Source organism: Dermacentor silvarum, chromosome 2, assembly GCF_013339745.2.
Source record: "Dermacentor silvarum isolate Dsil-2018 chromosome 2, BIME_Dsil_1.4, whole genome shotgun sequence".
Lineage (NCBI taxonomy): Eukaryota > Metazoa > Arthropoda > Arachnida > Ixodida > Ixodidae > Dermacentor > Dermacentor silvarum.
In genome coordinates, this window is record NC_051155.1 from 225,592,335 (window position 1) to 225,618,272 (window position 25,938).

The window sequence follows — 25,938 nt, forward strand, 5'->3', positions numbered from 1 at the left end:
GCGTGCAGGGCGCTCAGCGGGGTCGCAGCGCTGTCAAGGCACGGGTTGAACAAGCGTTTTTCGGCAGGTTAAATTGAGCACAGGTCGTAAAAACAACAGGCACAGTTCGCCGAGAATGTGGGCAGTTTAGCCACATGGCCTGGAAGCGCGGGATTGATGACATACCTGAGCTATAACTTTGAGACGGTATGTGATCTCGTCGGCAAGCTCTTTGGCCGCTTCATCGGGTAAATTCGAAATTCCGATTGATTCAGCAATGACCTTCATGGACTCCGGCGAAAGGTTGCTGACTGTTTTCGACTCTTTTGAGGCCATGATGAAGAGCGGCTTAGTAATTTAGGTGCCGATACGGTGTCCAAACACGGAGAAACGATCATCCTGCAGCCTTCCGAACAACGCCACGATCAACCAGCGCCATTTTAGTTGGAGCCTCCACGAAGCGCAAGCGTGCTCTTTCTCACATAATAATGAAAGCGCCGGCTTGCTTCTTGTGGCGCTGACTGTTGTATAATATAATTTTCAGCAATTACCTAAGAAAAGAGAGCTTAACGCAAATTTAAATTGTTAAATACTAATCTCTAAATGATAAAGTTTAAAAGATGAAAGATTAGCGATTGCAACATACAAGACAGTTTTCTACTAAAATAATTGTATGAAACTCTATGCCAGCGCCTTCTGTCTTGTGTTTATTATGGTAGGCTGTGATGGGGTGGTGGAGATGCTGGTTTAAGCCGGTACCGTAGAATAAAGAATGAACTTTGCCGGTACGGCTAGCTGTTTTGGGGGGCATTTTCTGTGCATTTCTGACGCTGAGCCGCGCTCTCTTAAGGGCAACACAATGTCAACCTTGCCCTTCCTCATACAGAACCACTTCTCTGTCCATTTCAGTTCGTGCACTACTGTGTTCCGCTTGTCTGAAAACGGCGAAACTTCGCCGGACATTTAAACATGAACATAACAGCACTGTTTTTTGAAGTTGGACAGCTATTTTCTGGTTGATTTCGCTTGTGCGAGTAAGCCATAGCGCAACTAGGAGCCCCGTTTTATTAATATTGCCCTCTTTTCTATGCTACATCCCACTACGTCCTCATGAGTAGGTTTCTAAATTGGCTTCTCTTTCTCCGTCGGTCCTTCAGAGGTGGCGTAGGATATTACCACATATCAAGGAGACAAATTTTATGACTATCCCCGGCAAAAGCGCGTAAGCGTTGGTCGTAATCTATGTGAACTATGTGCTTAGAAATATGCGGATGCACAGATGGTGACGGCGCCACACGGTTATTTCGTGAACCAACGATGGATGGTCAGTCTCTGCGGAATGGGCAACTGCTGCATTTTCAGGCACGGAATGATGTGTCGGTAACTTGCCTGTCAGTGCCGTTTCAAGGTAGTAAGTGTGGGATTTTTCGAGAAAACATTGATTTTTGCACTATATGGTCGAAAAAGAAAGTTGTCAAAGATCGCTAGGGACAGAAAGATAGCCGCACGCGACTTTACAGCGAGCCTGGATCCATCACAAAATGTTTCGTTGGAAAGGCCTGTTGCATATCATTCCGATAATAAGCGCCCCGAAAGTATCTTTTCTATATTCCTAGCTTTTTTGTGATCCCTGCCTATTCTTCTTTCTCATATTCTTCGAAGACAAAAAAAAAAAAAAAAAATCATCTTAAAGGCGACTATTCTGACCTTTCACTGGTTTTGTTCGGAGTTGGTAGGCTGCTTCTCAGAGCCTTCAGCCGTTTCCCGATCAAGGGATTGCAATAAAGGCGTGTCTCCAGTCACTATTCTTGTTCGATCGCAGAAGGTGAAACAATTCTGACTACTTCGCTTTACATCATCATCAGCTTATTTTTATGCCCACTGCAGGAGAAAAGCCTCTCCCAGCGATCTCCAATTACCCGTCCTGCGCTAGCTTATTCCAACTTGCGCCTTCAAATTTCCCACTTTCAATACTCCACCTAATTTTCTATCGTCCTCAACTACGCTTCCCTTCGCACCCCAACTTCTCTAATGATCCACCACCAGATATCCACACCACTCTCTTTCCGTCTCCTAACGTTCTGCCTAACATATTTCATTCCATCACTCTTTAGCTTACACGAGTGCAAACTCTATTTCATCTTTTTCTTCACATACTTATATGCTTTGACAAATCTTGGAAGTTTCTTGCAACCCTCAACCAACACTGAGCTACGAATTTTTTGCACTTACCGGTGTGTCAGTGTCACGGTGCGAGATATATACTCTTTAGGTGGGGACACTTCTCGGCTTGCTTGCTAGACGCGATCGACCAGATAAAGTAGCAAGGCATAGAATAAAGAACCAACTTTAGCAAGCAAGCGCGTCTATCGGGCCGCTGACGGCAGCGGGTACCTATCGGCGTAACGGAGCAACTTCAGTTAGAACGCAGGCGAGAGCTTGCGCGGCCAAGGAACGCGCGCAATGCCCTCTCCCCCACGTTCTCCCCTCTTCCCGGTGACCTACTTTCGCGCGTCACTCAATCATTTCGAATTTCCCGCGAAGCGCCGGTTGCTATACCAACGGTAGATTAAACCAATAAAAAGTTTTCTGTGTTGAAGTTGCGTCATACCGCCGATAGGTATCCGCTGCCGTCACCGGGACGTTCGGCGCATGCCTTTGCTACGTTACCTGGTCGATCGCGTCTCGCGAGTGTCCTCACCTAAAGAGTAGATATCTTACACCGTGGTGTGTATGCATGCGTGCTGATGTTACGCTTTGAAAATCCCATCCATGCTTTCAAAACAATGAAGCCACGGGCTGCTGCACTTGCAGTGCAGCAACCCGTAAATGCAATTATTGAATTTACGGGTTCATTCACAAGTTAACCCGAGTTAATACAATATCTTACTACTTCCCTGCATACACAGCAAGCAGCATATGAGGAGAACTGGAGTGCAAATAACTTTGCTCTTCTCCAAGCATGCACGTTCTGGTAGAACTGCGATCATCTCAACGTCGGGCACGCTGGACGTACAGCTGCGAAAGTTGCACATAAGTATTCACCCTCTTTTCATTTACCTGTCCAATCTTACCTTTCTGCCTGTGTAGGGTAGCAAACCGAATGTTCATTCAGTTGATGTCCCTTCTTTACTCTTCTCACTTTCCGTCTCTTCACCATATGACAATACAAGGCAATAAAAGAAGCGTATTAATTTACAAAATTTAAGGAAAGACTCATGCGTGTTAGGTTGTGCCAACAACGTACATCAAGAAAATTTTGCATTCTCAAAATGCTCCACAGCAACGCCCAAACATCAATGTCAGACAAAGATGCAGATAGAGTGAAAATGCATTTATTTTTTTAAAAAGACTGGTTTGATAAAACACATCAAGGCTAAAAAAATATCACAGACACATAATACCCCAAAACACCCGCGCATATTGCCTTAAGAGTGCTGCTGCGCTTTGGCATGCACAGCATTGGTGGTATTTGGACACTGCCACGTACATTTATATTTTCAACACTTTCTTTGTCAGTACTTGAACGCTCCATATACAGCAGCCTTTGTGATGAAGCTCTTCACCGCAGACTCTTCGAGCTTGTGGAATGCATCCGTCTGCACCACTGCAGTGAGATGGTTCATGGCAAACCGGAAGCAGAACTCTTCCAGATCCTGGAAGACATTATAGCACAACATTGCAACTCATATCAAAAAGTTCAACAGTTTTTAGAGAGGTACGACAACTATAGAAGGGGGTAACAAAATGGGAAGCTGTGAATCTTCACTGTTTGCCTTCTGGCCTACCCTTCCCGATAATGTGCTAAGTACTAAATGCAGAAATTGATAGCTGGCTCTAATGAAGCCTACTTTCTCATTTTTTACATCTAAAATAAAAAAAAATAAAAACGCACTTTTTTTTCACTTTCTGTGTGAATTATTATTTGCCAGTATGAAATGCTTTCGAACGAATAAGCATCGAATAAGCAAGCAGAAGGTTAATCCTTGTAATATACACAGGGCCTTCCAACCAGATGGCAGTGAGTGAATATTTCAAGTCGGCATGTTTGTGTCCTTTGATAGAGCGATACCTCACTGTGCAAAATTCGCTTTTTTCTATTTTTCTCACAACAGCAGATAGCTGTTACTAACTCAGTACAGTAATCCATCGCGGCAGTGGGTATGTGCAAGCAATCTGTCAATAATATTATTTTCAGTACCATTTGTAAATTGCAATATGTACCGTAAGGTTATTGAGAAGTTAATCCATGAATTTGTGTTAATTAGTTGAATGTGTATCTAGATTTGCAAGTAATGTCCGCTCTCTGAATAATCCAGCTCAAGGGCTCGAATTACGTTATCTGCAACAGGCAATTTTTGAAAATTCCGGAAAACTTCAAAATGATCAGCCCGTACATATTAGCTTATCGCATACTGCAAGTGGAGCAAACAAAAAAAGGACAGAAGGAAGGTATAGTACAACAGATGTGCTAACTTCAACAAATGATTTACTTGAAACAGGGTGCGAATAATACAGTATAGACCACTTATAACGTAACCGCTTATAGTGCAGGACTGGATATATACGGTCTTTTCAGACACCCGTTAATTTTCCCATAGCACTCTATGTGTACCCGTATCGCTTATAGTGCAGTTGCGGGACATGAAATACCGGTGACAATGCGGCTGCCTGGAAGTTCGGCAGTCAACCTAGGCGGCAAACGCTCCCCTCAAGCCACAAATACCATATTTACTTGAATCTAACGCGCACTTTTTTTCCGATAAAACAGGTCCAAAAATTGCGTGCGCGTTAGAATCGAGTACAGCTCTAAATCTGTGTTAGACCCTATAGCCATACCCTATATATACGAAATGCAAGGGCGTTCCAGTTAACTTTGTGCTTCAATGCATAAAACATTGTTTTCCTCACAAAGTTACGGTCCCATGAAAAACGTACCAGTGGGGTTCTTACTATAGCAGATTTCCATACGCGGCTGCTATTGGCCAATAGCTGACATAAATCAAGAAGGGTGTTTAGATCAGTGCGCTTCTTCCTACTGTTATGTAGTTTAATAAACAGGCTGAAGCAATCGAAAATCTGGTTTAAAATTTTGATAGGAATCACGTACTTGTGGAAGAAGTCACCCATCGTCTGCTCATGCTCGACCGCCCGCATAGGAATGAAACTTTTGCTACCCTGCCTATCAGTGTCGTAGTCATTTGGTCCCACTAATTTCCACTAGTTTTGAACAGTCAACTAGCCTCGAACCATGCAAAACTTAAGGTCAGACCACACGTGAGGCTTGCCAGCGTGCGCTCACTCCTGGCTGGTTAGACGCCTTCGCAGACTGCTTCGCATTGATATTGATAGCGCTTCAAAATGCGCAAGTTGCATGTGGCTACTGGTGGTGCAGGACAAAGCTGGTCTGCACCATGTAACACGGCCAGACTGGAGCTTATGAGCGCGAGTGTACACTCAAGCCTTGTCGTGCACGAAGTAAATGCTGCGCAAACGCACTACAGTTGCATGCAGCTGCAGTCTGCTATGTAGGGTAGATAATGCGGCCGCCGCGGGGTGCCCCGTCCAGTTCGCTGGCTGAGCGCACTGCGGCTCGCTGAGGACAACCTTGTTTGGCACATCGTAGGCACCAAAATCTGAAGTAGTGGTATATAGTGAACATCCAAAATCAAATTTGGACTGCATACCATGGTGACATTCAGTAGGCGAGGTGTTGTGGTTACGCCCCCTTCCGCCGTAGCCTTATCAGTGCAAGACATTGAAGCAGCAACGGGAGCACCGCGAATGAGATCATACTTGATCTTTGATTGCCAATAACTCTGCTTCTGCTGAATGCATTGAAGTACTTTTGCAGCAAGGTATTTCTGAAATAATCTATTTTAACTTCAAATGCATCTCTCGGCTTCAATAAAAGTGGTTCAGGCAAAATCTGCAGGCCGTTCACAAACATGCACAGTGACAGCCACAATATGAAATGTCCTTTACAACAGCTAACTTGCTTACACTAAAGGAAAGCATTAAGATAAATCAATAGAGCGTTCGCTCAGAAGTCTATCAGTTTTCTGTGTGCCAATGTATCACTTTGTTCTGCAGGAAATTGCTGCCAAACGTCACGCTGCTGTTCCTCAATTTAAACCGCCCGCGCCAGAACTGTGGAGTTCACATTATCTCCACATGACCTCCCTCTATGCCACTGTTATGTCATTTAGAAGCTATTTATCCAGCTGCTGGTGTTCTGCTTGTGCGAGTCGCTCTGCCCCTCTGCTTGATTCAGGACACAGTCACTCGAGTCTCGGGAGCCAGAGTGGGTGACGGTAGTTGCCGCCTCAGCGGTTGTTAACAGAGAAAGTGATGCAGCTTGCAGTGGCTGGACATAGCAGCCATTCTCTATGAATCAAATAGCCGACATCACATATGAGAGGCATCACAAACAGGAGTTGCCAGTTTCCCATTTTCGTCATTTCCTCACTTTGAAAAGCTCTGTTTTGATTACGAATGATGAATTAATTATTACTGAAGCCCAATCTTCCAATCTAGCTCAACTTGATATTTTCCTTTAGTGCCCCTTTAAAACATGGAATGGAGCACACAAAAAGTCATAAGCCTATAACAAAGCCACAACTATAAGCCACATATTCAGACAAGAAATCAATTACAATTGGGTCCACATGGCATCTTATAAGGTGCCGTCCAAACCATCTCTGGTGCAAATGTCGGAACCATGGTTTCAGTTTGAAATGCAATCACTAGGTTAAGTAAAGATTTTTGAATGGTCTTTTGAATCTGCACACCATCCAGTTTCTTACAGTGAAGGGCTTTCGAGTCATTTGGTGCCAATTTTACCAAAACGCTTGGTACACAAGTGTTTCGAATTATGCCTTCATTGCAGCAGCAGCTGAAAATCAAGTAATGCTCTCGATATCACTAACAGATGCACTATGGCACGTCACATTAGGCAACACTAAGAAAAGCCTGTCATTCTAAACACGAACACCCACCTTGGCTTCAAACTTTATAGCGGCTGCGTACAGCATGGCAACATTCTCAACGAGCACACCATGCATGATGATTCGTTCACAGTGTCGCTTGAGCTGTGCCTCACAGTACGAGTTGGCAAGATCCAAAAGGCCTATGGCATCCTCTGGAGGCAGGTCCACCTCATCAGTGTACAGGTACTGAAGGAAGGCTTTGTACACCGCATAGGGGAACGTAGTCACATCCACTGTACTGCATACATAAACACCAAGCGGGCACTGAGGTCACAGAAAACAAAAGTTAACTTGGATGCACTTGTCCCAAAATCAATAGCAAAAAAATATTTACAAGGTAATACAAGGTATTTACAAAGGCTGGAAGGTAATTCAACCCCCAGTTGAAGTCGATGAAAGACAAGGTCTTCCTGAACAAGTTGGGGGTGAGATATGGGCAGAGTCATTGTGAACCACACTTTCGTTCGAGTCATCGCGTCACTCCTCGCGTACTAAATTTTTGCTTTTACTGCACTATCTTTGAAATTGGCCCTTATCACAGTGATGCTACTGGCCCATCCTCTTTTGGAGCAGCTTTTGAAGCAGCCAAAAATGCGTTTCGGAGCAGTAAAATGGACTTTCGGAGCAGGTTTATGAAAGCGATTGCAAACTATTATATGGGGCTTTTACAGTTGGCAATGCATGTGAAAGCAGTAAGTGGCACTCGTTCATAAATTTAATCCAAACACTAAAAATTACCCCCCCCCCCCCCCTTTATCGTAGTCCTTAGTGTGGACTGCGACAAAGCCATGGTTGTCCTGAGATGTGCTTGAAAAGCACAGAAGCACTTGGCCGGGCTACATGCAGAATTAGGAAACGTTTGGCAACCTTCAGCGTGATTTTGCTCCTATAAATGTATTCTCTAAGATGGAGCACTCTTTTGTAAAAAGTTACTGCCAGCGGTATGAAAAGCTTACGTAGTTCTTCCTGTGCTGCGATTTATTGATAATCATCTACAGTCAAAGTCCAATTTTTCTGACTCCCTAAGGGGCTGCGAAAACATCCACAAAATCGTGCAGTCCGAAAAAAATGAATGTATGCCTTCTACTGCCCTCAGGGGCTCAAATCGCCACAGGTGCATCGGAAATAGCTCTGAAGGCGTGTCGTTGTGCTCGTACTGCGGTAGGAGACGGCAGATGCACGCGTGTATAATTAAGGAATACATACTGTGTCCCGTGACAATTGCCCTAACTTTTGGTATGCTTCACCGCATTGACACTGCTGTAGTGAGACGAAGCTGGCTTTCAGGACACGGCACTACAGTATACAATGCATTACGCTTTCCGAGCTTGGAAGCCACTGGGGAGAATTACAAAGGTGGAGTCAGTGCCATTGCTGACAGCGGCGAATTCTTTTAATGAAAAACACGGCACTGAAAAGGAACAGCCTTGGTAGCGAACGTAGAAGCAGGTTGGCCTAGTGTTGCCGCGGTGGTGGCTGCGGCTGCCAGCAGATCTGCGTGCAAGAGCCCCTGTTCGAGGCGGCGAGATAATAAAAATGGCGGCAGTGGTGGCTTCGATAAAGTCGTTTCGGACCCGCGGTCATGGCAAAAAGTCCGGAAAATCAGATGGCGAAGGGTTTTTGCATCTGAAGTTTTAGACGTTCTTATGCATTGACTATATGGGGAATGTGGCGGTGCCGCAATGGCGTGCGCAAAATCGGTCGTTGACTGTACTTGAAATGCTGCGATGGTCATCCCTGCTGTAGCGGTTCGCTTTCGCTCGTCGCGCAGCTCGATGTGCATTGCACACCGCCACAATGTGCAGATATACGCACGGGACCTTTGACTGCGCACATGTAACGTCGGATTAGGCTGTGATCAGCGAATTCAGTTTGGAGCATTCTGCCTACACGTGCGCTTTCGCCATTCCGTCCAGAAACAAACTTGGCGAAAGCGTTCGCGGTAGTTGCCGGCATGTTATCAGTGGACTGCAAATCTGCTTCCAGCCACCAGTCTAGCCCGTGACCTCACGCCCTATCACCGAAGCAGTTTATTGGTCTGAACATATTGGAGGCCATCTCGCCACAACGACCATGCCCACACTGCGTCAGCTGGCAGGGAATTTTTGTCACGAACGCGTACGATACAGCAAGGCTTAACCAGCGGCGCTTCCTCAGTATCCAGCAGCGAAAGTAGCCGAGTTGACCAAAATCTTGGCCGTATGCCATTCTTACGCCGTGAAATTGCCATGCCAAGAAAAGTGGGAGCAACAAATTGATTGCGAAAAATTGTTCACGGCCACCGCGTCCGCATCAATATGCGCATAAGGTTATGTTGGAAAAATCGACCGAGACACCATACAGCGTCCGAAACTCCAGTCAGTGTTTTACATTGGTCATACATTCAAGTGTGGGGTCTGTTTCGGCGCCAGCACGATCGCTCGCTGCTGCCTGAAGAGCGAGGTTGTCCCGTTGCCTAGGCAACCCGCATACGTCGGGGTGGAAGGTATTGAATATAGACAGCAACCTACAGAAGAAACAGCAATACAATCCCTTGACTCGGTTCACCACCAAACTAATGCAGCCGCTAGTCCACGCAATGGCACTTTATATGGTGCGGTAAAACAGCGCTTGAGGACATAGTTCCGTTTTTGAAAGCCCGAGCAACCCTTTAGGCGCAGAGTGGGCGCAGATTTCTCATATTTTGTTGAAATGCAGCAGGATGTAGCAGAGTTAGCCTCTCGGCACAGTTCGGTGCAATTGGCGCAGCGGTAGCACCACTGTTATTATGACGTATAAATAACTAAATAATTTCGTATTTACTCGAATCTAATGCGCACTTTTTTTCTGATAAAACGGGTCCAAGAATTGCCTGCGCGTCACAATCGAGTACGACCCTAAATTTGCGCTACCATATTGCCATCGGCATTTCAATATGGCCGCCTGCTACGCACTTTGAGCCTAGCTCCCGTAGCTTCAAGCATGTGCTGTAGTATGAGTGCTTAGGCATTAGTCTACCAATTTAGTTAAACAGCGAACGTTTACAAGTTTATATGCCCGATAAAACTACTATCCTTACTTTGTATAGCTGTCTGCTAATTTGCTGTCACAATCGATGTTCGCCTTTCGGGCGAAGCTGGGGACTATTTTGTTCATCGCAACTTTAGTGTATTGGGAGCAAATCTAGAGCGATAGTTGTATTTCTGTATGAAAGCATAATGTGCGCGGTACTGTAAAGGTTTTTTTCCTCTCTTTTGGTCACGGAAACGGGTGAGCATTACAATCAAGGGTACGTTAGAATCGAGTAAATACGGTACGACATTTACCATCTTAAACGACCTCTCACCAGGCCACAAAGAAAATTTTGGTTTTACGCTGGAAGTTATGTGCCCTCTAAGGAGCGTTCTACCGCAACAATTTTTCGAATTAGTTCATTATTAGCACAGACAGAAATATCTGACGTGGCGTGAACCGATGATTTCAGGAGGCAAGCATCACCGCCCACAAAGACACTCTCTCCACTTGCCCAGTCTAGCCTCCACAAGCGAAATTCCTTCCCTGCATTCTCCCATATCGGAACAGGAGGATCACATGATGAATACGTCACAGGCGCCGCCTTTTTTTCTTGCACGTTTTTGCAGAGTGGCGCACTTCCGGTGACGGTCTCGCGAGCGAGCTGTTGCGTTTGTCTTGATTCGAGCAGCGGACGATTTTACGTGCTGCACAAGAACACCTTATCATCTGCACAAGAACACCTTATCAGTGCCACCATCATGAGCAATGAGGTAGGTGTGAGGATGAAAGAGCACGATTGCGGCGCTGAAACACGGTAAAAAATGACAGTTTCATTCTCGGCGTGCGCAGCTACACGACGTGGGAACAAGCAGACGAAACGGAAGTACATCTCTCTTGATACAGTACGAAGGAAAACGGAACATTCAGACAGTCGGTTGTATGTTCTGTTATTTCTCTAAACATTAATTCGTCTATTCAAGCAACAGATTAAACAAATAACTGATGTTGCCTTGAATAATTCTCGAAGTCACGTGTCACTATAAGTAACGTCACAGCCCTGCCATGTGTGTAGAGTGCACTGCGCCCGCGAAGAGAAGGGCGAATGGCGTTTGGCTTGAAATTTAAGCTATTTCCGTGGCGTGTAGGGATGTAATACTCAGGCTGTGCTATCTCCAGGATTGGCCCATGATAAGAGACTGGAAACATACCAGATACAGAAAGCTGGTGGTAACTTGCTAAGAAATAAGTTTAGTCAGGCTATATTAGCAAGTTACACTTCTAAGATAGCAGTAACATATTTTACTAAATGCAGAAGAATGGTATGCGAAAGAAAAGGATAACATGTGAACAAAAAATGGGATGTGATTAATTTTGACCTCCTGGGTTTCTTTAACCTTTACCTAAATTCAAGTACATGATCCTATTTGCATTTCACCCCATCTAAATGAGGCAGCCGTGGCTGGGAATCAAAACCACACCTCATGTTCAGCAGCAGAACGCTAAAGCCACTGAGCTTCATGGTGGGTAATCGAGTAACAGCAACATGCTTTAAATTCCATGAAAGTTTCATGAAGGGTAAGATCGCTGTATGGCAGTTTCCCTCTTGACACAAGTGCCACTCCATTCAAAATGCTTAAAAGCTTCAATGCAAAGTAAGAAAGGCTGAAATGGATATCATGACAGTGTTTTCCATACTTACTCCTTTTCATCTTCATCCCAAGGTGCTTGGAACATAGACTGAAAGTGCTCGCACCTGCAGGAAAAAAAAAAAAAAAAAAAGGGGCTGAGTAACACTGCAGTAGTTTTTGACTTCTAATAAAAACTGGCATCATTTCATGGTTACAAACCTTATGCAAAGCAACAATGCTTCCATTAGATAACTTCAAGCCTCAAGACCAAGAAAATGATAGAGAAGAACAGAGAAAAATTGATGGCACATCCCCACAGAGGGCGAAGCATGTGGAAGCCGTGCCACTTTCCTGTGTGCAGACAAACATCTGGACCGTGTGGGAATGCGCGACTCTCGCGCATCCCTTGATGTTTTCTCCGCATAGCTCGCATCTCCTGTAGTCCGGCTTCTCCGCGTGGCTAAGCGCCGGAGGCAGTCGTAGTGGTTGCAGCGTGTTGCGAGAGATGGCACTAGTGTTGCGCTGCTAACGCAACCTGACGGCGGGGGGTTAGGCGGGCGCAAAAGGGAGAACGCGGTTCCTCTTGGGGTGGGGATCGGTGAGCGATGCGGACGTCCCTCGCGTGCGCCGATCCACGCTTCACAAGACCGTCTCGCGTGGCTAGGAGCAAGGCACCGGTATGGACGAACACGGATCGATCGAACGCACCACCGTTCGCGTGACCGTAGACGTGGACTAGGCGTTGGTGTCATAGCATGGGGCGAACATATTCGCTTGCTATCCGGTCACGGTGAGTCGGACTTCCTTGATTTGTCACGTGCCCATGTGAATGTTCTATTGGTTGTAATTCGGCTAGTGTGCATTGGTGTACGAAAGGCGCAATAAATGCTCTTTTGATTGTTTACACTACTGTGTTGTCGTTCCCTTGTCCAAGAGCATGTGTGAGACCCCACAACCGGTATTTTATAGCGATGCATTATGCTTTATTCTATACTAGTCTTATCCACCGCTCACGGCCGGCTGATCCCGTTGATAACGTGAGCGGACCGTCGCTGTGACCATTGACCAAGCACGAAAAGTCATTAGCATCGGAAAGGCATCACTACAAAATACCGGCCCTGTACACTGTAGAATTGCTGTGGCTGCCCATGTCCACAGATGGTGCATTAAGAACTTCTGTTCACTTAGCGCGTTCTCTTTAAAGAATCCCTCAGTGCCATTTTGTATGGCTTGCTGGACTGTGCGAAACATTAGCTGCAAAAAATTTTTTTCCCGATTTGGCACATGTTGCTGTTCCCTCGTATTCATCAAGCACAGGGTTTAGTGGCACTGGTACTTCCCTTTGCGATGTGACTATATGTGTGCTAGTGTGGTGCGAATACTAGTAGTTTCGAATATTACGCTATTCAATATTCGCTTTGACAGCAGTTGTGGTATTCATGCTTTTCGAAGTGTTGGCAAAGGGTCGCGAGTTCATTTACTGTCTAATAATCAGATCCGCTGGCAGCCGTAGCCACCACCCCGACATCGCTAGGCCTAGTTACTTTGACGTTCACTACCAAGTTTCTTGCTGTTCGGTGCCGTGTTTTTCATTGAAACAGTTCGCAGCTGTTGGTGAACTGAAATGGCGCCGACTCCACCTTCGTGATCCTCACCAATGGCTTTGAAGCTCGAGAAGCACAGCGCATTGCGTAATGACAGTTCCTGAAAGTCAGCTTCGCCTCAGTACATCAGTGTAACGCGGTGAAGCATACCAAGAGTGGGAAGGGGCAATTGTCACTGGACACGGTATGTATTCCTTAATTACACATGCGTGCATCCTCCATCTCCTATCTCAGTAGAAGCACTAATACGCCTAATCAGTGTACTGGCAGGCCTTTGGAGCTATTTAGGATGTGCCTGTGGCGATTTGAACCCTTGGGAGCAGTAAAAGGCATGCACTCATGTTTTTGGACTGCCCGATTTTTTGGACGTTTTTGCGGCTCCTAGGGAGTCCGAAAAGTCGGACGTTGACTGTATGTTAATTTTAGTCATTTCATCAACTTTGTTTACCAACATCCAAAAGAAACCGAGCAACGAGCTCCAGATGCGCCGGTACAGTGCACTAGAAGGGGCAGTGGAACGAACGAAGCGGCCGTGCAGCATTCCACGTGTCGCGCCAACAGGCGATCATAGCGGCGGCGCTATCGTCGCTCAATACTGAGAGCGTTTGCATTTGGCGCGCGCGTGTAGAGGCTGACGGAAGCATGTAGTTGCAGTGTTCTCAGCACGTTTAAAGCATCCATGAGCTCGAAGCAGTGTCTCAACTGCGGCTACGTGCTAGGGTGCAGGACTGGATATGCACGGGCCAAAAATGCACAAACACATTCCCTGTTTAAGGCGCCTGTCGATCTAGAAAGAAGGCGACAATGGGAGAGAAATTTGCACAGGGCCGACAACCCGCTCACTGCAGACTGGATTTTGCGATCTTCATTTCGAGCCGCATTACATAATAACAGACTACATGCACATTGCAAATGGCAAAGAAGTACGAATCCCGCGAGGAAAGCCTACACTCGATCCAGAGGCAGTCCCTACGATATTACGCTACGTTCCTCCTTATCTCAGCAAACGCGTTCCTCCAGACAGGAGTCAAAAAAACAAGAGGGAGGAGTTGGCTGGACCAAGCTAGCGCGCTGTCTTTCCATTGCATTCTGTTAGTAAAATTCCTGCGCAAGCAAGTGGAAGCTTGCTTATGAGAAAGCTTTCTATACTAAATTGCTTTATACATAAACAAGATCGTTCTCTGTACGCAGTGCAGTGCTTGTACACTAACCTATAAATTGTAAGATTTTTTAGCCCCCTGGTAATGCCAAAAACAATTTTAAACAGTGCATTGCCTGTACAAGGACCACACCCTTCAGCAACATTCTTTCAACAAGATAGTGTTCACAGCACGGCAGCTATTTGACATACAGCTAACTTCAAATGAAACGGGTAATGACGCCAAGATTATGAAGCTCCACTGTACCGATCAGTCAATACTTATTTCCATAATTTTTATACCTACCAGCAATCGACTTGTCTTCAAGCAAAGAAATGATTTGCAATCTCTCTGAAGGGTGTTTATGAAGCAAGCATTCAATGCTTTGACGTTTCATCTATCAAGGGTTACGAAAGCACATACTAGACATGAATGACAAAGACACAAAGTAAGCTGCATCAAAAAGAGCGCCAGGTGCCGCTGAAGCGTCTAGCAGTTCTCGAGCGCGGCGCGGTGCACCTTCTGTAGTGATAAAGCCCCTCTATATAAAAAGTAGCGCCTTTCTTAGATCTTGCCGCGACCGCGCTCACCCCGGCGTTTCCTCCTCGCTGCCTCCTGTCGCCCCAGCCTCCTCCGCTCCCACATTGGCCAATCCGTGTCACGTGAAAGCACGCCTTGTGCTTCTGTATATATATATTTTTTCCAGCGCGCTCCAACCGCCATTCTCAGGCCTGTGCGACGTTAAGTGCTGCACACACAAATGGATCAAACGTGTTAGGGACAAGAACTTCATTGTGATGGCATGCTGCTGTGCCTTCAGTTGCCGCAACCGACAAGACGAGGGCAAAAGGTTTTTTTGTTTACTATCCGGCGAGCGCAAACGCTTGCTGCACACTTGGTATTTGCGCTGTGTCGCATCGTCGCGTTGCTACTTCCAAAACAGCATTATTAAGACCAGTTACTGACTGACGAAGCAAAATCGCGCCTCAAAAACTGCTCCACAGGGCACGATCGAAGTTTTCCGCGGATTTCCTCTGGTAGCGCGTAAGCCATCATCTGCTCGGCAGGGTCGACATGAGCGGCGCCACTACTTTTTATATAGAGGAGCTTTAAGTAGTGAGCGACTGCAGCGCTGCCACTACGGTCACCACGAAACGCGTCAGGTGGCGAAGCGCAGTCGCGCCACTTAACAGTTCTAGTATACTTTAACGTAAGCGTTATCAAGCACTCTTTTCTCACCAACCCCACCCCGTCCAGACACTAAGTTAAAAAAACCAGTTTCGGACCTTTAAAAATTTCTCATAACCTTCATAATTGCTCAGAAACCTTTATTTGCGGGAAAACTCATAAACACAGTTTCAAAACATTGAAATTATGTATAATATTCCGAAAGAAAGTGATGAGTGAATGACATTAACATTGTCAAATGTATTCCAACAAAAAGTCATACTTGAATTAATTGTGGCCTCATTCTCACAAGTTAGCTCACTTAATGCACGTATCTAATAATTACATTGCATGCCACTTTGCGGCCAAGATTTTTGAACGGCAACTATTCGATATTCGATTCGAAAATATTCAGCCAAAATCACTATTTGCTTCGAACTCAAAATCCACTATTCACACAATCCTAATGTGTGCACAACGAAAAAAGCTACAATAAATGCATATTTAGTTTCACCTGCACAACTCACCTGATCTTGAGTATAGCCTTGTGAACGTGAATCACACGTCCTTCCACACAGATTTTAAGGTCACTGGTGCTCTGAACAACAAAAATGAAAAAGTATGAACAATACAATTAGCGCTATATTTTTAACCATATCAGTAGGCTGCTAAAAATGACGCAAATGCAAACTACTAGATTTTGTAAAGGAAGAATTCTGCAGCAGCTAATGCCCATCTTAATATGTCCAATCACTACTTTATGCTTTTCAAGACTATACAAGGGCAGACCCGCATGACAAATAATTAATGCACATGCTAATGTACAGAATTCGCTATTTAACAGACAAAGTCAGCTAAAATACAGATACTCCCACTTACTGCCACTGGTGCACAAATTCATGCATGCAGTTCTAGACAAGGATAATGTTAAAAGCCTAACGTTATGCTGCTGCAGATTATGTCCAAAAGGCAAGGTTCAGGTGGGTGTTGTGGATCGTTTTATGCCAGGTACAAAAAAATTTCAAAGGGGGGGGGGGGGGGGGGCACATGGCTACGCCCCTGGATTCTCATCCAGCATAGCATAGCTGTAGGCTGACTACTTACTGCTTAGGCAATCGGGCTACGAGTATTACAGAACTAGTCGAATGGTACTACTTGCATTGTAGAAGGGTAGGAGATGACAAGGGATGCTTCATCAGAGATCTGCATTCTTATTGCAGCAAACTTACCGGGTCATTGAAGGCCATCTTGAGACTGTTGGCAACCGTGTTCGGGTTGCAAATGTCTTAAATGAGGGAGAGAAAAAAGATGATGCAATAAGACAAAAGACAAGAAACCATGCACACACAAAGTGAACAGAGCCATGCGAAAATGTCTCAACAATAATAGCTCACTAAGAGTGCTCAAACGGACCACAATTTCACATGGAGGCACATGGAAATACAGTTAACATACGTACCCAAGACCATTGGTTTCCAAGTGACTGTGGGGCAGGCGAAGCAGGCAAATACGTCATGAATAGAGTGAAAGGGTGTCTCAGTTGGCACGGTTACAGACTGGCCCCGGCACTGGCCCCACATGTACACACGTGACGTCTGAGTCATTATAGCCGAGATATGGTTGTAATGTGACGCTGCTATCTCCACAATCCTGCAAAAGGGCAGAAAGTAAACTGGGTCAGATGGGAAAGAATGTGCAGGCCTAGCACAAAACAAGGAATAACCTTTAAATATGGCAAGCACACATGAGAAGACATACTACAGAGCACAGAGTGATTCAAGAAAGGCTGCACAAAGTATGCCACTGGAAACATTAGCAACAAGAAATTACTAGCAACGTTACTAGCACATCGTGTCATCTGACAGAGCAGGTTTAGTTATTCTACAGGTCCACTGCAGACAAAGCTTTCATGCAGTGAATAATAGTTCAGAGCGGTCCGATGGGAACAGCAGCAACAAGAAGCGCCACTACAATAGCCACACCTTGCCCAAGTAATCCGATTTCTACACAAAACTGGCACATATAGCTATTGTTCAGCCAGTGAGTGAAAGTGGCTGTGATTATTTCCTGTTGTGATAAAAACCAAGAATAATAAAATTCCTGGAGCACGGTCGTGGCATGCCATTGCATAAGGCTTGAAAGTTTAAATGATCTTGGTGATACTAGTACTTGAGAACTTGATTGGAAAGCATGTTTCGATATGCTTGAGCTGCATGGTGCTTTCTGGCTTGTCTAGAGCCTGTCACTGATAATAAGACATGCAGGCTGGTGCCAAAAACTTCACTGCACTGATGCCACTGCATGCAATTCATGTCCAATCATGCACACTCCGAAAATGGTTGTGGGTATAAACATCATGCCATGGACTTGAACAGCAACACAAAATGTACTCATATGGCATAGGAATTTATTAATTCCAGTAGGGAAGTGAAATAGAGTGTACAAGCATAAACACTTCTAACAGGCCCAAAGGAAAAAAGAAAGGAGAAAAAATTGAGCCAACCTTCCAATGTCGGTGGGCATCTTGAAAGGGCTGACTTGGTTTGCCTTGTTGCCCGAGCCTAGCTGACCATAGGAGTTGGCACCCCAAGTGTAGAGCACACCTTCGTCAGAGAGGGCCATGGTGTGGGCATAACCACAAACAACCTGTATGAAACCAAGCCTATCTGTACTAAAATAAACAACCCAAATTGTGCAAGTCACAAAAAAAACATTTTTCAAGAGAACCAATACTATAGAACCACTTTTCACCATTCACCAAAAACAGATAAATTTTAAGTAAGTGGTGTTCTTTAAAGTGCAAATTAATGGCTGAAATGTGGCCACAGTGGCCACGAGGCAAGAAAGTAATGGTGTGCTCAGCAGCGCAGAGCCACATCCATGAAGCCACCGCAGAGGATTCAGGAGCATTTGATGTTGAATTCAAATTGAATACTCATTAGTAAATAATGTGACACATGTTCTACACCGCTAGTACAGTAAACGCTCAATAATTCGACCCACATTAGATTCGGAAAATCTGATAATTTGGACTCATCCTCTGGTCCTAGCAGGAATATGCATTATTTGTCGTCATGAAACTCTCACTCTCGTTAATTCGGATGTATTTAGCCTCACACCGGTTTTAAAAAATTCTCGGAGTACGGCGAGCGTGGAGCACCATAAATGTATGGCACAGATAAAAGCGGCACTAGCGTCCAACTGAAACGAAGTAGCAGAGTCCACATTGCCATAGTCATCAGTGGAAACCGTACAGGAACGACAAGAATGCTGGAACACTTCGTGCCTATTTGTGCCTTTATAGCCTTTATTTTGGCATTTAGCGCTACACACGACTCCACATTATCTGCGTGCCTTTAGAACTGCGTAGCCGCTAGTTGCCATCCACCATGTTCGTGCCGATAGTGACCACGCTTTCGTCCACAAAGGTTGCGGCAAACAGCACTTTCATTTTGATTGGGTGCACACGTTAGCCACGTTAATAGTGACCATAATCCATAACCACTTTAACAGTGACCGTGGTTTCATTTTGACGCAGTACAATGCGCGCGCAGTACCACAGACATGGCGGAAGCTGTCAAGGATGAAGAGTGATTCTACCGTGGCCCACATGCTGGCATCAAACATGCCGGCTACATCGCGATGGACGGACGATCTGTTGCCGAACAGCTCACTGGTAAAAAAATTATCGGAATGTGCACGTGGTATTAAACAGGCGTCGAGCTCGTTTCTACCGCGGCTGTGGACGTTGCAATGTGCACCGGCTACAAACACAGCATGAGCACAAACGACAAAACCAATACTTGGATGAAGACGTGGGTCTTGCAGTGTGGCAGCGCTGCAAAGGAAGCGTTCGCCGCTGCAAGTGCGCTGCATTTGCGTTCGTCGCTGCAAGCGCTAATCCGTCTTGAGATGACAAGATTTGCAGCTTCCGTACTGCTTTTGTGCTAAACAGAAACAGGATTTGTTCATTCATTAAGTAAATGCATGCTGTATTAGCAAGCATTTGTTTATTGTTATTTTTTTCGTTATCGTCTATAACTCGACATTCGGTTAATTCAGCCATTCCATTCGGTCCCATTAAATCTGAGTTAACGAGCTCTTACTGCATTAAAATCACGAGTAATCAGGGCGGTCAAATAGTTAACCTCACCAGTATGCTCTCACTGAAATACGTGAGCCATGTGCAAACTTCTTAAGTCTCAGTGGTACAGTCGAACCCGACTATATCAAGCCCGTTTACATAGAATTACCCCGTATATTGAATATTTTTGAACACCGCAATGTTACAATGAGAATATATAGCAAAAAGTATGGTTACATCGAACAAAAATAGCGATATATCGCACTTCAAGCAGCGCAAAACTACTCAAGAAGTTGGCTTTCCCGTGCGGCGAGCGCCGTATACGGGACCGGCGACCGGGCGAGCCGCCATTACCCCTCCCCATCTTCCCCAGTCAAACTGGCTTAGCTTAACTGTGCACGTGCGGCGCTGCTTTTGCTCCCTCGGACAGCCAACCCCTAGAAAAAGTAGTTCGACTACTCTCTCTCTTACTCACGGCCACGTGCGCCTGCATGTGATCTGCTCGAATGCTTCAGTGTTCTGTCATTCGTTAAGTTGCAAGATTGTGCGCGTAGTCGCGTCCTCGGAACGCAGTGCTCGTCTGCTCCGAAAGAGATGGGCTGTCACTGGTAAAAGCCGCACGGTGGAAGTCAGCAGCGTGCAGAAGTGGATTGAAGAGAATTGGAGCGACATCACAACAAGGTACCATCCCCGTGATACATTTAATGCCGATGAGACTGCTTTGTTCTGACAAATGCTTCCGAACAAAACGCTGGCGTGTCGCGATGACAAGTCCCACAGCGGGAAAGTTAACGAAGCCCGAATATCGGTGTTGCTCGCCACCAACGTCGATGGATCGACCAAGCTTCGACCACTCGTAATCGGAAAAAGCAAATCGCCGCGGTGCCTAAAGAACGCACTTTCTGCTCCGGTGATCTACAGGTCTATCGGAAAAGCTTGGATGATAAGCGAATTTTTTGGGCAGCTGGCTGAAGTCCTGGGACGATGACCTGGTAAGCAAAGGCGGAAAAATCTGCTTACTTGTTGATAATTGCTCTGCGCATCATTGTAAGGTAAGCATCAGCAATATCGAGCTTCGTTTCCTGCCGCCGAACACAACCTTGGTGCTACAGCCTTTAGACCAAGGTGTCATTCGTGCACTGAAGGCAGGCTATAGAAAGCGCCTTGTGCAACGGCTTTTGCTGAACCATCGTACTGGCCGGGAGTTGAAAATGGACTTCCTGGGCGCATTAACGATGCTGAATGCGTCGTGGAATGACGTCAAAAAACAAACAATTCAGAATTGCTTCCGTCATTGTGGACTCGGTGTTTTCAGCGAGGCTGGCACAAGCTCATTCGAAAATTGCGATGAACCAATTGAGGAACTTGACGATTTGTTTAGCCAGCTGTCCGAGTTCCCGGGTGTCGTTTGGGATGGGACTGCAGAGACAGACTTCGTCACCGACGACGACCATGTTGCGACCACCGGAGAGCTCGCTGACGAAGACATCGTTGCTGATATGGCTAGGGATCTTGCCGGCGGCAGTAACTGCGAGGACCCAACCAGTTCCGACCCGCCCACGTGTTCCAATGCACTTCATGCACTGAGCGCTGTTCGCCGCCACTGCGTGTCCATAGAAGGCTGTGGGCTCAGCTTTTCCGAGTCACTCAACAATGTTGAAAAGTGTATGCTCAACAATGCGATGGTCCCCATGCGCACCCGTCGCCAGTGTCGCCTCTTCCTCTTCACAACCACAATCTCTCTCTCGCTGTGCCTGTGCCGCCCGCTGAAGTTTCATTTTCTGCCGTTATCGGAAAGTGAGTGTTGGCCGACGTGGGCAGTTTTGTGGCCCTCGCTTGATATGTGCTTGAATCGCACTGTTCGTACGTCGTGCTATGGTGCACGAATATTTCAAAAATAAGTCCTTTTAATTCTAACAAATTTTTGGGCCCCTTTGAGTTTGAATTACCGAGATTCGACTGTACATGGAAGTGAATGGAATTTAGGTCGGGACCGCGAAAACGCGACGCAGCAGCGAGGAAGGTATCAATGGGGTTCCACTATTAGAAATCTTTTCTGGTAAAAATAAATTCATTTTTCTTGATATTGTGTATGTTTTGATGATATGAATTTGGCTGATACAAATATTTAACGCAACCCCGCGAGATTCGTATCACCAAGATTTTACTGTATTAAGATGTGAAGGTGTAAATGGTTACTTGAACTATTAAAGAACTGAAATGAACTGAACTTTATTTGGTCCTGAGATGAGCAAGTCCCCCTAAGGGGGCTCGTCTGCGGGTCGCGTCCACGACGGGACCGGGAGGTGGAAGTCGGTGGCCAGGTCGTGGGCTCTCTGGACAGCCCGAAGTTGGTCAAACTATTAAAGAATAATATATATGATCCGATGGTTTTTATTTATTTAGTGACCACAGGGACCATGGCCTTATGGTCACTACAGTACACCGCCATAGGGTGTACAGCAAAGGTTGGTACGTTCTTCATAAATATGTCACCAATGCCGCGCGCGTTCGGTGCAAACGCGGGCAAAACACCGCCGCCGTCGACAACGGTTCTGCGCGTTGCTGGTGCTGCACCCCTCCCTCCCGTTCACCCACGGCCTTTCGTGAGACGGAAGAAGTCGCGTTTGCTCTCAGCCGTGCGTTCACTCCCCGTGAAAGCGTGCGTCCCTCATGCGCTTTCACTCGCACATACGGCCAATGAGTTTTTTTTCCACACGCGGACACAACCACCGGAGACTGAGCCCTTCACAGCTTCACTGCAAAAAACAACTAATTATTGGCAAAAATAAACACAAGAAAACACCATTCTTGCAATAGAATGAAAAGGCCACTTTTCCTTGTCACACTACACATTCATTCTAGCTATATTGCAATGTATGCATGTGTTTGCACACAATACCCAATACAGTAGAACCCCGCTGTTACGTGGTTTTCGGCCAGTCCCAGCATAGCTCCCATAGAACCCAATGCATTGGTAACCCCGCTGTTGCATCGCAACTGTGGGACCGGAACCCGCTTCATACGTTGCGAACTGGCAAGTATGGTGTCTGCACTGCAAGACACCATACTTCATTTATATGTGTGCTTTACACTGCTGTTTGTAACAGGGAAATGGAGAAGTGAAGTGTTGGAAAGAGTGGTGAAGTCGCCAATATAATATTACTTTTTGTTTTTGCACTACTACACTAACCACAAAAAACAATTAGCAGCATGTTGGTTTATCAATTTGCACTCAGATGCATGTCAGTTACAATGAAAATGTTGCACAACGCCTATAAAATGTAAATATTTGGCGGCCATTTCCAGTATGCACATAAGGTAGATAGTTGTGTGTATTTCCAGTATGCACATAAGGTAGATAGTTGTGTGTAGCCAGTAAGGATACAAATCTCCGAGTGAAACACTGTCAGTGCTTAGCTAAACATGTATCTCCCGAAAAATGGACTTTAGACAAAAGTCCTTTCATGTTTGCCTCAAGGAATGCTTACTGTAAATGCTTGTTGCAGATATGAGCGTACACACCTTTAGAATCACAACACCCTGCAAGTTAGTGACGCGACAGGGACTGGTTTGGTTGACGTTGTTACCAAGGCCAAGCTGTCCATTGCCATTGTAGCCCCAGCCAAACACCTGAAAGCATCACAGAAAAACAAGTTGTTTTTTGATGAACATCACATGTAAACTGAACTGGGTCACAAGTTCTGCTTGTTTAAGTAATTTAGGGCTTGTTACTCCCAATGAATAACATATAACATTCTCAATACAGTGGTCTGACAAACCATGCTGCTTACTTCAGCTTGTTTTGACAGGACTATGCTCAGGGGTGACAAGTAGGGGTGTGCAAACATTAGAAAATACCAAATAAAGAATACAATAATGCTCTATTCGATTCGGTCTTCGAACAAATAGTTAATATTCATAAATACAGTCGAATCTCGATAATTCGAACTCGAAGGGGCCCGAAAATTTGCTCGAATTAAAAGAAGTTCTAATTAAATGAAGGACTTATTTTTGTAGTATTCGTGCACCATAGCACGATGTACGAACGGTGCGAGTCGTGAAATGCGGCGTGCAAGCACGTAGCGAGCGAGGGCCACGAAACTGCCAACTGCCAGGCCAACGCTCGCTTCTCAATAACGGCAGAAAACGAAACTTCAGGGAGCGGGCGGCGCCGGCACGGCGACGTGCGCGCGCGGTGACCGTCGAAGGTGAAGGAGGAGGGCGGCAGAGAAGCGGATTTGGCCTTGGCAACGCCGTCGCTTCGGTGGCTCCCTTTGCCCTCCCTCTCAACTCCCTCAAAGCTCCCCCACCTTCGACTGTCTCCGTGCGCGCCCGCCGCCGTGCCGGCGCCGCCGCTCCCGCCGGCCTGGCGCTAGCTTAGTCCGCTCCCTGAAGTTTCATGTTCTGCAGTTATCGGGAAGTTGGCCGGAGGGGGCCTTCGCCACTTCTTCCCTCTGCGCCTGCAGCTGTAGCGTTGGCTGAGACGTCGGCACTGTACACGCGTGTTCCGGCGCGACGGATAAACGGCGACCTTGCCATTTGAGAGTGAAATTTCCGCCACATTTTTTTTTTCCCGTTTTCTTTTTTTGCCGCGCAGCGTTGAGGGTTTTCTTCTAAGCTTTTGCTCTATGGCAGGTGTCGGAGAAATGCCGGTCGGAGGCGCCGCCGCATTATTTGGCGCGCTGCTGAGGGCATTGTCGGTGTGCCCTATGTTCGTATTAACCATCGCAAATGCTTTCGCCTTCGAATTACCGGGCGTTTTCGCCCATAGGAATACACATAACTTTGACAGGACCACAGCGTCAGTTCGAATAAACCGGAAGTATGAATTAAACGTGTTCGAATTAACGAGATTTGATTAACGAGAAAATATGAATATTTTTCTAACAAATTTCACATAGTTTAAGTCGTGAAGTGTGCGTGATCAAACATAAAATTAGAGCAAAAGTGCAATAAATTGAATCCCTGCTGTCATAGTAGACATAAAATGCACAAAGTTATGCAGTGGAGCGAGCTATACAAAACTCAGGGAGCCAGACTTTTTTTTTGAAACTGCACTTATTCCTTTAAAACTGCGAATTTGTTCATGAGCTTTTTTTTATTGTAACCTTTAGGGCAGTTTACATGGCAAGTTTGAAGAGTCACATTTTTATGCATATATATATATATATATATATATATATATATTGTGAGACGTCAGCCGATGCGATGCCTTTATTTCCGAGCAGCCGCCAGAGTCAGAGACGAAGCACCGCACGAGACAAAAGATGATGATGAGTCGTATGTACAAATGACGACGACAATATGCACAAATAGCGCTCACACAAGATGATGAGTCGTATGTACAGATGACGACGACGATATGCACAAAATGCGCTCACACTATATATATTTTATCTTATAGACTGCACCTAATTTGGGATATTCATAATCAAATTTCAATACTCCATCCAGGCAAGATCGAAACTGAGTGCACCAGAAGCACAGAATGCGCCACCCTAATATTACATCAGACGGAAGTGCTAAGTGACTAAGTGCATGACGAAGTTTGAATGACAAGTTGCCGCAAATACTGATACGACACGACACAGGCAGATGCTTGCCAGGCAGAATATGCTGTGTCAGTATCTGCTGCAACTGGCCATGATGTTCAGTGTCATACCTAGGTGCGCTTTTCGTCACAGGGCATTTCAGTCTATGATACACAATAGGTGGCCTTTTCTGCACTCCCAGTGCCCTCCATTTCAGTATTACAATAAAGCCTCATTAATATGTACCCCCTTAATAAGTAATTCCAGTTTAAATACAGTCGCAAAGAATCCCCTGCCCTGTTGCCATTGAACCTAGTGTATTGGCTGACTGCTTAAGCCGTAGTCGCTTAATGCATGCCAAACGATTAGTGCGCAGTATTTACTTCATCTTTAAGCGCGTACAAGCATGGAATGGGCAAAATGTTGTGCGCACAGACCATAGCGAGCGAAATTGCAGTGCAGACCTTTCCCGGACTGCAGTCGCCACCGAACGTCAAAACGTGGTAGCCATGACACGTTTCCTTCTCCCATAGCTTCCAGCACTTCCACGTCGTTATGAATGACAACGTAAATAACGGCCCTTTCGTATCCGACGCAGCTATTGCGTTGGCGTCATGAGGGCGTTCGCAGAGAAGTAGGGCCTGATCGAGAAACTGGCCTGTTTGAGGATGCCATTTTTGCTGCAAGGCTGCCATGGCGGCAAGTGAATCTAGATTTTGCTGCCTGCTCGCAAATAAAACTTGTCTGCGTGTGTGTTTGAGTGAGAATTAACATTGTTTCTTGGGGGCTGGTAAATCTATAGCCATTCATCTGCCATTGT

General features: G+C 45.8%; 2 protein-coding genes across 4 annotated transcripts in view; both read right to left on the reverse strand.

The window, feature by feature from the left end:
• The window catches only part of LOC119442767 (transcription initiation factor TFIID subunit 6), a 39,019-nt gene extending 38,580 nt beyond the window's left edge, over positions 1–439 (reverse strand). The window contains exon 1 of the mRNA XM_037707783.2: positions 166–439. Within this exon, the coding sequence (XP_037563711.1) occupies positions 166–315 (150 nt within the window). The 5' untranslated portion in view covers positions 316–439. The remainder of the gene's footprint in view (positions 1–165) is intronic.
• A 2,860-nt stretch (positions 440–3,299) lies between these two features.
• Positions 3,300–25,938, reverse strand: part of LOC119442770 (RCC1 and BTB domain-containing protein 1-like) — a 36,426-nt gene continuing 13,787 nt past the window's right edge. For all 3 annotated transcript variants that reach the window (XM_049662386.1, XM_049662384.1, XM_049662385.1), the window contains 8 exons: positions 23,110–23,217; positions 18,004–18,146; positions 16,960–17,150; positions 16,730–16,785; positions 16,028–16,098; positions 11,662–11,715; positions 6,978–7,206; positions 3,300–3,635 (listed from right to left, as the gene is read on the reverse strand). In XM_049662386.1, coding sequence (XP_049518343.1) covers positions 3,495–3,635; positions 6,978–7,206; positions 11,662–11,715; positions 16,028–16,098; positions 16,730–16,785; positions 16,960–17,150; positions 18,004–18,146; positions 23,110–23,217 — 993 coding nt within the window. In that variant the 3' untranslated portion in view covers positions 3,300–3,494. The remainder of the gene's footprint in view (positions 3,636–6,977; positions 7,207–11,661; positions 11,716–16,027; positions 16,099–16,729; positions 16,786–16,959; positions 17,151–18,003; positions 18,147–23,109; positions 23,218–25,938) is intronic.